Consider the following 12329-nt stretch of genomic DNA (forward strand, 5'->3'; position numbering starts at 1 on the left):
GGCGTCAGACACTAAGTGACACCACCAATCAGAGGTCCTGTGTCCATGTCCTAAGAGGCCAGAATTATACTGGTGGCATAAGTGGGATCTGTTGTCCATCTGCAGCCTGTTAGACTCACACATCATACCCAAAAGGCTGTTTGAACTATGTTTTGTGGACAGCTGAGAACAAGTTGAACTTTTTTTTGCATCACCACTAAATGTGAGGACATCTACCTCACATTTGAAACTGCCTTCTGTTCCAGCTCCTCTACCACTGCAACATCCCCCTTTAGGCATTAGGGGATGTTTCCTATCACTCCCCAATTTTACATTACATTATTGTAGGGGTGATGCACGTGGAGTCCAGATCCCAAATCCTCACTGTATTCTGCTAGGGTAATAAGTCAGTCATTTCAAAATGTGAGTCTTGTAATTCCCAGTAGAGTTGAGGCTCTGTGGACATGGAGATAATTATACATTTAAAGAGATTAAATGGTAAATGGTATAGTGGCAAACAAACAGTAGAACAGAGTAATTTTTTTCCAGTCCCCTCTCCTCTTCCTGTTAAAAGGCAGTTTTTCCTTCCCGCTGTCACCAACTGCTTACTCATAAGGGGTCATTTGATTATTGGGTTTTTTCTCTGTATTACTGTAGGGTTTGTTTGTTTGTTTTCTGTTTTATATAGCACCAAATCACAAAAACAGTTGCCTCAAGGTATAAAACATATATTCTGTACATTCCTGTGTTTCTTGAGGAGAAACACGGGAATATACATGGAATACACAGACAAAGGCTGTAATCAGCTTTTATTTTATCATTGTTTTCTGCGTGATGCAATACTCCAGATTTGCTTTACCTCAGTATTTACAGTGATCAAGTGTTTATGTTGGTGGTACACATAGGACATGACCTGCTTTCTTCTGTGGTTACATTTGGTTACAGAATGAAGCTCTCTTATCCACAGAAAACTTAGCAGGTATAATTTACTGTAACTAGTCTCACAGGAGTACCGAAACTTGACATTTAGGTGTGAGAACCGGTATATTGAAGAGTCTTTGAGTGACACCTAGCGGCCAATATTACAAAATGCAGCTAATCTATTTTATGTTCACTTGGTTAAGATGAAAAGATATGAAGTTATTTACTTTACTGTGTGAGAAAGAATAATTTGCATAACGCTCTGCGATCGGTGCAGCAGTGGGGATAAGCTTTGGCTTTCACAACCCACCACCATAAAACACAAGAAAAAGTTAGCCCGAGCAGGAAAAGCGCTTTCGTGACCATCGCCACAATGCAACTTTAAAAATGTTTAATTTCTGTAAGAAAACACGCACGAATAAGCGACATGGCAATTTATGATAAGCTCCTCTAAATGTTGTAAGTATTTTCGTGCTTGTTTGTGCTTGTTTTTCAAAAGACGTCGCTCGAAGCGGACGATGGACGAGACGACTAGCTGACGCTGTCACGCTGGCGCGTGCGCCGTAAGTGTTATACATCATATCCGGTGAGAAGGGTCTTTTTTTGTTTTCGCGTATCCGCCATTTCAGTTTTTGAAGTTAGTTGTCATCGGCGGCTGGATTGTAGCAGGATTTGTGGCGTTAAAACGTATAATAGGACGGACAGAGCTGACTTCTGAGCACAAACCGAGCCAGAGTCCCTTTTTATTAGGTGCTTGAGCTTCAGTGTCGGAGAATTGATGCCCAAACGGCCAGCTGCGGATGTCGCCTGTTTACTAAACGTGCTCTAGGCGCTAAAGTTTTTGTATGAGTTGAACGCTCTGCCTGTGGATAACGGGAGGGAGAGCAGGGAAGGCCCGGTGAAGCCTCGGCTTTGGAGTGGTTATCATGGCTGGAAATTTTGACGCGGAGGACCGTGGTAGTTGGTACTGGGGTCGGTTGAGCAGACAGGAGGCTGTGTCTCTGTTGCAGGGGCAGAGGCATGGCGTGTTTCTGGTTCGGGACTCCATCACCAGCCCCGGCGACTACGTGCTTTCGGTGTCAGAGAACTCCAAAGTCTCGCATTACATAATTAACAGCATCAGCAACAACCGACAATCTGGTCCAGGTAAGCTAGCAGAGCTGGGGGTACGGGGTGGGGGGAGGCTTGATATTAGGAGATGCTGATGTGACCATTCTTGCATGACTTGCACCAAAGAAGATGCGCAATAGTACATTTTCCTGGCAGGCCAGACACACTGAAACATGTTTCAATTCAGACAATTCTCTGTGCGTTATGCAACACACTGTCTTTAAGAAATCACAAATTGATGGTTTGTGTGTCTATAGGTTCCGGAGTGGGCGGTATGTGTTCTTAAATAGCGCACAGTATCAGTGTAAGTCAGGCCGGTGTAACATTATATAAGCCAAATTGTCAAACTGGAAGCAAATCACCTTAAAAAAGAAGGGGGGGGGGGTCTCTCATAGACTGATTTTGGCAGGCTTTGATCTGAAAAAAGCGTCTGCTTGGTTGTCTTCTCCCACAATATTTGTTGTATTCCCTCATGCATTTTCCAGAACACTTACTGGAAGAAACACGACATGTATGAGAAAAATGTAAAATAAGGAAACCGAAAGACTTCCTGGTCATGTTGGAAATCATCACCATCATACTTGTGTACATAAATAGGCTGCCTTTAGATTTCCCAGATGTGAACACTAATAGATAAGGAAAGGAGTGTTTGAAATGAGTAATGATTTCATTTTTATGTTTCTAACTTCACCTTTTACCTGCCCTCCCTCTTTTTCTCCAGGTTTGGCCCATCCAAGGTTCCGTATCGGCGACCAGGAGTTTGATGCACTACCTGCTTTGCTAGAGTTCTATAAAATCCACTACTTGGATACCACCACCTTAATAGAACCCATCAACAAATCTAAGCACCCCACTTTCATGAGTGCTGGCCCCGGTGGAGGCCCCCCACCACGCCTGGAGGATGAGTATGTTCGGGCACTTTTTGATTTCCCCGGCAACGACGACGAGGATCTCCCATTCAGGAAAGGTGATATCCTCCGAGTTCTTGAGAAACCAGAGGAGCAGTGGTGGAACGCCCAGAACTCGGAAGGTCGCACAGGGATGATCCCAGTGCCGTACGTGGAGAAGTACCGACCAGCATCCCCCAGTTCGGTGGCGGGGTCTAGCATGTCTGGTGCTGCACCTGGTGGGATGGGGATGCTGGGGAACTCTGACGGCTCTGCAGGACCATCTGGCGCTCCACTGCTGGGAGACCCCAGCCAGTACGCCCAACCCACACCCCTCCCAAACCTCCAGAACGGACCTGTCTATGCCAGGGCAATACAGAAGAGGGTGCCTAATGCCTATGACAAGACAGCCCTGGCTCTAGAGGTAAATATGGCTGTATGGGTATTTTAATTTTTTTTTCTCCTTATAACATGCACTGGAAGCTAGGAGATAGTTAGGAAGACGGATGTAGATCCAGCCCTTTTAGCTTATCGAGACTGAACTCACATTCTTTGGCTCTCTTTCCCCATTGTGCTTTTGGCCAGTTCTTCCTCATTATTTGTTGAGCTGGGTGAAGAGTAATCGAGGTCAAAAAGTGATTAAGCAGCTCTCTTTTAGGTTCTGTAGTTAATCTGCTCTTTTAATTTCTCTTCTGAAATCAGTCCAGCACCATTACAGACTGACCTGCAAGTCTCTACACAGTGGTTATTAATACCTTGGCTTCTTCCTTGTAGACTTGTGCTCTAGTCAGTTGACGAGTGTTTGCGCTTTCCCCCAGATTTGAACCTAAATAGGAGACTCAAAGTATGACTGCCATTAAGTGCTGCTCGCTGCTCACGGCGGCTGGGCTGTTAAACTGTCCGGAAGTGAGAGCGGGGCTCCCACGGAGCAGGTCATTTGGGGAAGGAAATAGTTTGTGTTTGGGAACAGGACCATTTCCTCTGGTCTCTGTGAAGCCAGGAGTCCAGCTGAGCCACAAATGGGACTAGGAGGTTAAACTGAGCGTGCTCTGTCTCTGCTCCTCTGCTGTTGGATGGCTAAAGACACCTCTACCCACATTTTGCTTTTCATTCTGATGAACAAGCTATTTCTCTGGCTTGTTCAGCAGCCAGAAAAATAGCTTCAATTTACTTGAAATTTGTTTTCGCATATGACAGAGACATCCTTTGTATGAACTGGATTCTGCCACTCCCACCTGTGGAGGACCTTTCTGGGTTAGGCCCATATGAGACAATGCGTTTTCGCCACTCTGTTTGGCCATCAGTTACTCATCATGGCAGTACTGGACAGTTAATTATTAGCTTACATTTCCTTGATGGTAAAGATCACTGTTTATCTTGAGCAGTTAATTTGCAATATTTAAATCCTGCTTCATGTGACTCTGGTTATTCACTTGTTTTCTCAATTCCGAGGCACAAAACCTGTCAGCTTCACAGAGATGTCATTGTTGCTGGAGTTTATTATAGAAATGTACTTAAGCTTGAGTCATCATAAAGGTCGAAGTCCATATAGTTGGAGATAAAGGTAGTAGGTATGTTACCGAGAACATGTGTAATTCCAGTAGCCGTGGACTCGAGTTCGACGCTGCAGCTGCTAATTATTCCTATTATTCTTTAAATTAGCATGTCTTAATACTAATATTTAATATTTTACTACATTGTAATCAGTTCCTAAAGAATTTTCACCTCTCTTAAACACTAACCCTCATTTGCATAAAACTTTCATATCAGTTGAACTGTGAAATGTCACAGTGATAGTGAAAGCATTCGTTTTATTATTAAACACATCAAAGACAGCAGACAAGAGTCTGACTATATACAGCAGGTAAAATAAATATTGAACATGTCACCAATTTTCTATGTAAATATATTTCTTAAGGTGCTACTGACATGAAATTCCCACCAGATGTTGGTAACAACCCATCCAATCCACACATGCAAAGAAAACAAACCGTAGATGTCCATAAATTATGTTATGTTCAATAATGAGAAATGGAAACGGGGGAAAAGTATTGAACACATGAAGAAAGGGAAGTGCAGAAAGGCACGGGAAGTCATGACAGCTGCTGAAATCTATCAGTAATTAGAAAGCAATCCTCCCACTTTATGGAAATTAATATCAGCTAGTTCAGTCCCAACTGATGCATTACAAAACGGTGTCACACAAGCACCATCTCATGATGGGTAAAACCAGCGAGCTCCCTCAAGACCTTCAACATTATTCTTGCAAAACATATGAATGAAACAAGGGTGGATGTTTAAGGAAGAAAATGAAACACACAGCCAATGAAACTCTCAGTTAGTTTCAGAAAACAAAGCTGCTAGAACGGCCCAGCCAATCACTTGAGCTCAACCCAACTAAAAATCTATGGAAAGGCAGAGTTCATAGAAGAGGCTCACAGAACCTTCAGGATTTGAAGACAGAATCACACCTGAGAAATACACCTGACTAGTTTCTCCATACAGGAGGCTTCTAGAAGCTTTCATCACCAGCAAAGACTTTTGTATGAAGTTTGAAATAAAATCTAGTAAGCGGGTTTTACACTTATAATGTTTATGGATGTCCTCAGCTAAACCTCAGTTCAAATTTTACTAATACAGAGCCATTATATGTAAATGAAAGAAAACAAAAAGAATAATAAGGGGACTTGGTAATAAACTATTGCGAATCCATTGCTCAGCAGAATTTTTGGATAAACATTTACCTTTGCTCTGTTAAAACCCTGGAACCATTTCATAACGCAGCAGTGTTGTGACCGAGTGACCTGCCAAGTAGTTTTAAATAATGACATCCACAAGCAACACTAAGTCATGCAAGCAGAGTCCCTTTGACTTTATGCTGTCTTTTTACATGACAAAGACAAAAGTATTTAAGGTTTTTTCTGGCACATGTTGGAAATGATCTCTAGCTTCCAGTTCTCAAAAGAGAATATATGTTGCTATTCTCTTATTAATGTGGACATGAACTATAAAATATATAGTTGGACAAATATAAAGTGGTTTGATGGAGAAGACCTGAAAAACATAAGAACCCAAGCTGTTCCTGATTTACAGTCCATGCATCATACTTGTGACTCGTTACGAATTATAGTGTATTGATTGTATTCATAAGATACAAAAAACATCCAGTGTCACCATGCAGCCTCTGCTACTGCAGTCTGTGGGATTATATAATTTCTTAATACAAAGTTTCTTTCTTATTTTTGAAACGTCTTATAAGTTGCAGATGTGACAAACTTGTTTTTAGGTCAGTTCCAGAGATCCAGACTAACATCCGACTGGCTGCACCGGTGCTTTCAATTCAATTTGTTCAGACCAGAACGTGGATTGTTTTATTTAGGTGTAATTTAGACAATAATGTCAATATCTTGCCTTAGATTTAAAATATTTATAACGTGCTGTTTTTAATCTGTTATATTTTTTTCAATTATGAAGATTTAAAATATCTTTACCAGAAATACCAAAAATACCTTTTACCTCCTTCTTTTGGCACTACTCTGTTTTAGGATCATTCAGGTATCTTACTGTTGTTGGATACCTTGAGCTTTTTGTGTTTGAAGTGTGTTGACCTAGTAACAAGGTTAGAGTTGTGTGCAGGGAGGCAGACTGACTATAATACTAAAACCTCATAGCATTCCCCTCCTACTACAACCGCAAGTACTTTGTTGGCCATTGTGGTTGAAAGCAGTAACTATTCTTCATCAGCTCAGCTAGTCTGCCGCTGCCTGCACCTGCTTTTACGTCATCAGTACATCATCATCGTCATTAACATAAAAAACAAAACAAGAAACTCTTGTAGTCCTTACTGCAGGGACTACACTGAATGTACACAGAACTCAAGTTAAAGCTTTAATATGTTTAAATGGATGGAATTGGCATTTAAATGTGTTCAGTAAAGTCCTTTTTATGTAAACACTAGTATTTTCAACTAATGAATGTTTTCATAACCAACCTTTGTCTTAGGTAATCGTTTACCTATCTTCCTACCTATTACATACTGGAAATAGTGATAATAAATTACATCATTAATCATTACTTTTGTAATGCTTTTATAGAGCGTGATAATCCACTTAAAAGTCAGTGTGAAGAGGGTCATTCTGCAAACGATGGTGATCATAAACCCACTAAGCCACTGCACTCATAGTGCCACAGCCTCTACCATTAAGGGAAATAAAACGCAGCATAAGTAACTGAACTGTAAAGATAAAACAGCTCAGTATGAAATAACATGCAGAATATTCTAGCTAACATTAACTGCCATCCTAGAACTTGTCATACACGCCCACACTGGATACTACAGGATTAGTGAACAAGTGCAAATATGGTGCACAACATACAATAGAAATTAGTTCAGTAAAGTTACATCATTAAGTAAAAAGTAATCAGTTTAATTAACTGAAAAGGGAGAAAATCTAAATCTAAAAAAAATCTAAAAGATTAAAATCTGTAAACCGTGTGCTACACCAGCGGTCCCCAACCTTTTTTGCACCAAGGACCGGTTTATGCCCGACAATATTTCCACGGACCGGCCTTTAAGGTGTTGCGGATAAATACATCAAAATAAAACTAGTACCGGTACCGAAAAAAAGATGATTTATTCATAACACACGTGAAAAGACCCAGGAAAACCGAGTTAACGATAAAAACAATAACAAAATAACGCTGAAAACCGATAAAAACCCTGAAAACCACACATTTCACACCTGAGCCTCAACTTTCTCGGCCCAGTACTAGACGACTCACGGACCGGTACCGGTCCGAGGCCCAGGGGTTGGGGACCGCTGTGCTACACAGTCCCCAAACAGCTTAATGATCATCCAAGTAAAATTTTGATTCATTTATTTATTTGCAATACATGCACTAGATATAGCTAAAAGAAACTTTCCATCTGTAGTTCCTGGGTGCAGGCTTTTCATGATGCACCAGTATTGCTAAATGATAGCAATAACTTAACTCAAAGCTAGCACATGGATTCACACAGTGAAACGCCTTTAATGGTTTTACAGCTAGAGCACAATGCCAAAAGCAAAGATAACAAGCATTTCATCACTGCAAGACATTTCTAACCACAAGTATCACTCTCACACAACTTGATGGCAACAAGAATGAGAATCTTTTAACCACATTTGTAAGCCATACTTAAAATGCTGCACCCACTGATGCTTTGTGGTACTTAATTCCACAACCCAGATGCCTTAACTAAAAAAGAATTAAAAAGATATCAGTATTACTCAAATGTTGTAGACCAGAATTTAACATGAATGCATGTTGTTACAAACCAGTTCAAGTAGTTGTGGTGCGGTAGTTGCTCACTGTAGGCATAAGCACACTTTTAAATGTCAAGAACTGTACTAATTGTCTGTTTTGCAGTAGTGATGATAGCTATTATATCCACTATTGCCAGTGTTTGCTCATGAAGACTTGTGTGTAGTCTATTGATGCACTATTTGTCTGAGACCTGGAAATGATACAGTATGAAAACTGTCTCCAGGAGTTCCTCTTCCTTTATTACTCATATCCTCCAACAGGCTCTGCATACTGCTGGTGGGACAAAACCAGCAACCTGAGTTTTTTTCTTTCTTGTTTTTTTTAAACCCTCTTCTCACATTTTGTGGAACAAATAATGATCAAAAACAATGCCAGGTGTTCAATCGCCTTACTTCTGATACAAAAAAAATATGAACTCGTGACAATTAATTGTAGAGACTTTTCAGCTACCTGGATAAATAAAACTGGCTAAACTGCATTACCTATTTGAAGCAGCAGTTTTGGGTGCACAGAGCGCAATACCTCTGAGGCTTCACATCCGGGATATAAAAACCTGTCCTGCAAATTCTTTGACACAGCTGCACCTGTCTGGTAAATGTTATCAGATAGATCTTATGCCGTTAAGTCATCGCCTTCACAGACTTGAACTTTGGAACTGTCTGCTGCTCTTTGTTTGCGCAGGTTCAGTGACACAGGACACTCCCCTCCCTGTGCAGGTCACCTGTAATCATGCATTACTTCACCCAGCAGCAAGCCCTCGCCTACAGATCACTCGCATCTCTTGCTTGCTTCAAATGTTTTTCCGAGCATCTGAGTCAATCTGGTTGTTCATCATTACAGTTACTGCTAAGAAACTCTAATGATGAATGCAAGTGCATGTGACATGGTGGTTTTTGAGAGGACAGTTGGATTGAGCTTGTGTCTCATAGTTTCTCCTCTCTTCCTGTGCAGGTGGGGGACATGGTGAAGGTGACCAAAATCAACGTGAACGGCCAATGGGAGGGGGAATGCAAAGGCAAGCGCGGCCACTTTCCCTTCACGCATGTCAAACTGCTGGACCAGCACAATGCCGAGGACGAGCTCAGCTGAGAGCGGACCACCGGGCCTCTACCTGGACACTAGTGGTAGACCCTTCCTCGCCCCTCCTCCCCTCCCTACCTTTGCCTCATTCTACGTCCTCTCCCCACTTCACCTCACAGCTCCAGCTTTTATCTGCACCAAGTACAGTTTCAGAGAATCACTGAGAACAAAACTGGCCCTCACTAGACTTGTAATGCACATACCCTCCATTTCTAGCCTCTTACGTAGTCACAGTTACCCTGCGCATCCCCCACCTGCCCTCACTTACTGACAGACCGAATTCAGTCATCTACAGTGGAACAGATACAAAGTAACACCTTTTAGAACCTTCCCTCCATCATAGACACATTATCAACACTCACTCCTCGGGAGACTCCTCGGCGCAGAGTTCAACCACTTCCTCTTCCTGTGTCAGAGCCTGTAGATAACTGCTGTTGTTTCTTCATCTGTCATCGTGGAACACTGTGGGGTCACTTGTGCTGCATTGATGTCAGATGGGAATCCAGCAGCAATCCCGGTTTTGTATGTGCTTAGTCTTAGAGGACAGTAGGCAACCCTCTAATTTCCATACGGTGAATATGAAGGTGGAGATAGTTAGCTTAGCTAAATCAGCCGGTTGCAGTTAGCATGAAGGAGAAGGAAAACAGCTACACACTGATCAGGTTTCTTTGAAGTTTAGAATTAAACAAAGAAGACTGTGCACGTGCTAACCGTTGGACATAGCATCAAGATCAGAAAATGGAAGAGGCTAAGCCTGATCAGAGCAGCACAGTCAAACATGGCGCCATTATTTTCTTTTCTTCTACATTTTCCTTCATATTGGACATGAATGCAGCACTATTCTGTGTTACCCACAACTCCAGTGTGATCAAATACAGCAGCAACATTTTAGAAAAGATATTTAACTGATCTCCGTGGGAAATGATTGAGCTCGGTTTTGGAGGCTTGCTGTTCTCGAGGAGAAGACCCAGTCCAACACTCACTTTACCCTCCTGCCTGGTGTCAAACGGAGAACTGAGTGAAGACCAGCAGCTCGGAGCAACTTCATGTAGCTATAGCCATAGTTCTTGCCCCAGCAGCCAAGCAGAGAAGCTGCGAGACTGTCAAGGAGGTGGAGGCGATAAAGGCAACACTACATTCTCTCACTTCAATTACCTATCCAGCAATCACCTATGACCAAGTACCACCAAGTAGTCTTTTTTTTTGTAAGAAAAAATAAGAACATACTGTTATGAAATGACGTACTATGTGATTATCATTACATGATAAATATTGATTTATTTTTGTTTGTTTGTTTTTGTTATTTTGTAGTTCTCTTCATAGCTGGTTTAGTACCAAGGGGCGAAACACTTTTTACTGCTGCATGTTGGGAGGGAGTGAAGGGTGCAAAATGAACGAACTGACTTTTGGGGGAGGCACATCTGCCCCCCACCCAAGCCCCTCACAAGGGCCATGGTGTTCTCATTCTGCGTGTGATGTACATGATTGAACAGAGTGAATGTAGGCTGTCCACTATACTAGTTAGTACTGTCTTTACATGTTAGTGCTCTCCATTCAGCTCACAGGATTTACTGTAACAGAACTGACTCTGTGCTAAGATCTTGTAAAGTGTGTCCAAAAGAGAAAGTGGTGGAAATATTTGACCCCTGGCCGTTTTTTGTTTTTAACCTTTTAACTATGTTGTTGCCATCTTCCACCAGTGTGCTCTTTTAATCCTCAGGCTTATGGGCCTTTGTTTCATTTGTGCTTCCTCAGTTAATCCTTTTTGTCAGTCTTTAATTTAAAGCCCTTTAAGTTACAATGCACAAGCCAAATCTGCTTTACTGCTTTATTCCTCTCTCTGTTTTCTTTATTTCCCACATTCTAAGTAGTGGTCTAGATTGCCTTTTCCCCCCTCTCTTTGTGAAATTGAATCGGTTTTACTTGTTGACACCTGACAATCATCCCCATCATTTATCAAAATGCAGACTGGCTTGGATTGAAGCAGGCTGGGTGTGCGGCTTAAATCTTTACCAGAGTTAACCTGCTCAACTTTGAATTTGATCTGTGAGAACTTGATTTCTCTTCCATGTGAACGGTTCCTCTCAGATGCCATGGTACAGTGTTTCTGGCCAGCTCCTTGAGCAGCCCTTAGGTGGCACTGTGACAGCATTCAGAAGGGGGCTCCATGCTGAAAGTGAAATCCTCCAGTGTTTGAGATTAAAGGAGATGAAATTTGATTTTATCTGATCCATTCTGCATTGATATTTGTGCTCTTTAGATTGACATTACTCGTTGCTTTTCTGTCCTCATAGTTCTGCCCAATATCTTCAGTCTCGCTTTCAGATTTCATTTTTGTGTTGGCCATATCCAGCTTCAATACTGTAATATTTCCTATTTAAAGATATTACTAAAAGATAATCCGGTCGATGAAATTGCATTCATCTTTGCTGCCAGCTTCCTGATAAGGTTCCTTTTTATCTGTAATTTTGATCAAATCTGACTTCTGTGTCACTCATACTGCCTATGGCAGGTGCTTAGCTACATAAATCATTACCTTTATAAATTGTGTTGCCAATGAAACCACCAAGAAGTATTTTTTTAGTAGCCCTGCATGAAGTCATTCATTTCCTTTCATGCAAAGGAAGGGGTGGCAAAACAGCAGTGGTAATTGTGTTAATATCAAAATGTGCCATTTTATTATAACACTATATTCTTTCAAGACAAATTACCTTTTTATTTTCTGTAGCATGTAATGTGTTAATATACTAGTAAATAAAGTCAAACCCATGACAAATGACTCGTTTTGTGTGTTAGATTTGTATATGATGGTGAACTACCTACACCTTGAGTCAACCATCACTTCCAAAAAACGTGGAAGGAGACTAACCTGTATTTTAATGCTGGCTTTTCTAGCTATACCTTCAAATTTTTATTTACACTAGTGTGAATGGCAAACACTTAAAGCTAGAACACAGACTTTTAATCAATATGTACATTTCAGTTCGCACAAAAAAATGACAGTAATGACTGCTGTTCAAGACCAACTGTTGCTACTGACAATTA

General features: G+C 41.3%; 1 protein-coding gene across 1 annotated transcript; it reads left to right on the top strand.

The window, feature by feature from the left end:
- The first annotated feature begins 1490 nt into the window (after window positions 1-1490).
- On the top strand, window positions 1491-12063 carry crk (CRK proto-oncogene, adaptor protein). The gene is made up of 3 exons (XM_006809308.3): window positions 1491-2046; window positions 2732-3321; window positions 9156-12063. The coding sequence occupies exons 1-3, from the start codon at window positions 1827-1829 to the stop codon at window positions 9291-9293; spliced, it is 948 nt and encodes a 315-aa protein (XP_006809371.2). The 5' UTR covers window positions 1491-1826; the 3' UTR covers window positions 9294-12063.
- The last annotated feature ends 266 nt before the right edge of the window (window positions 12064-12329 follow it).

The sequence above is a fragment of the Neolamprologus brichardi genome, chromosome 14 (assembly GCF_056152115.1).
Source record: "Neolamprologus brichardi isolate AB-2024 chromosome 14, ASM5615211v1, whole genome shotgun sequence".
Classification (NCBI taxonomy): Eukaryota; Metazoa; Chordata; class Actinopteri; order Cichliformes; family Cichlidae; genus Neolamprologus; species Neolamprologus brichardi.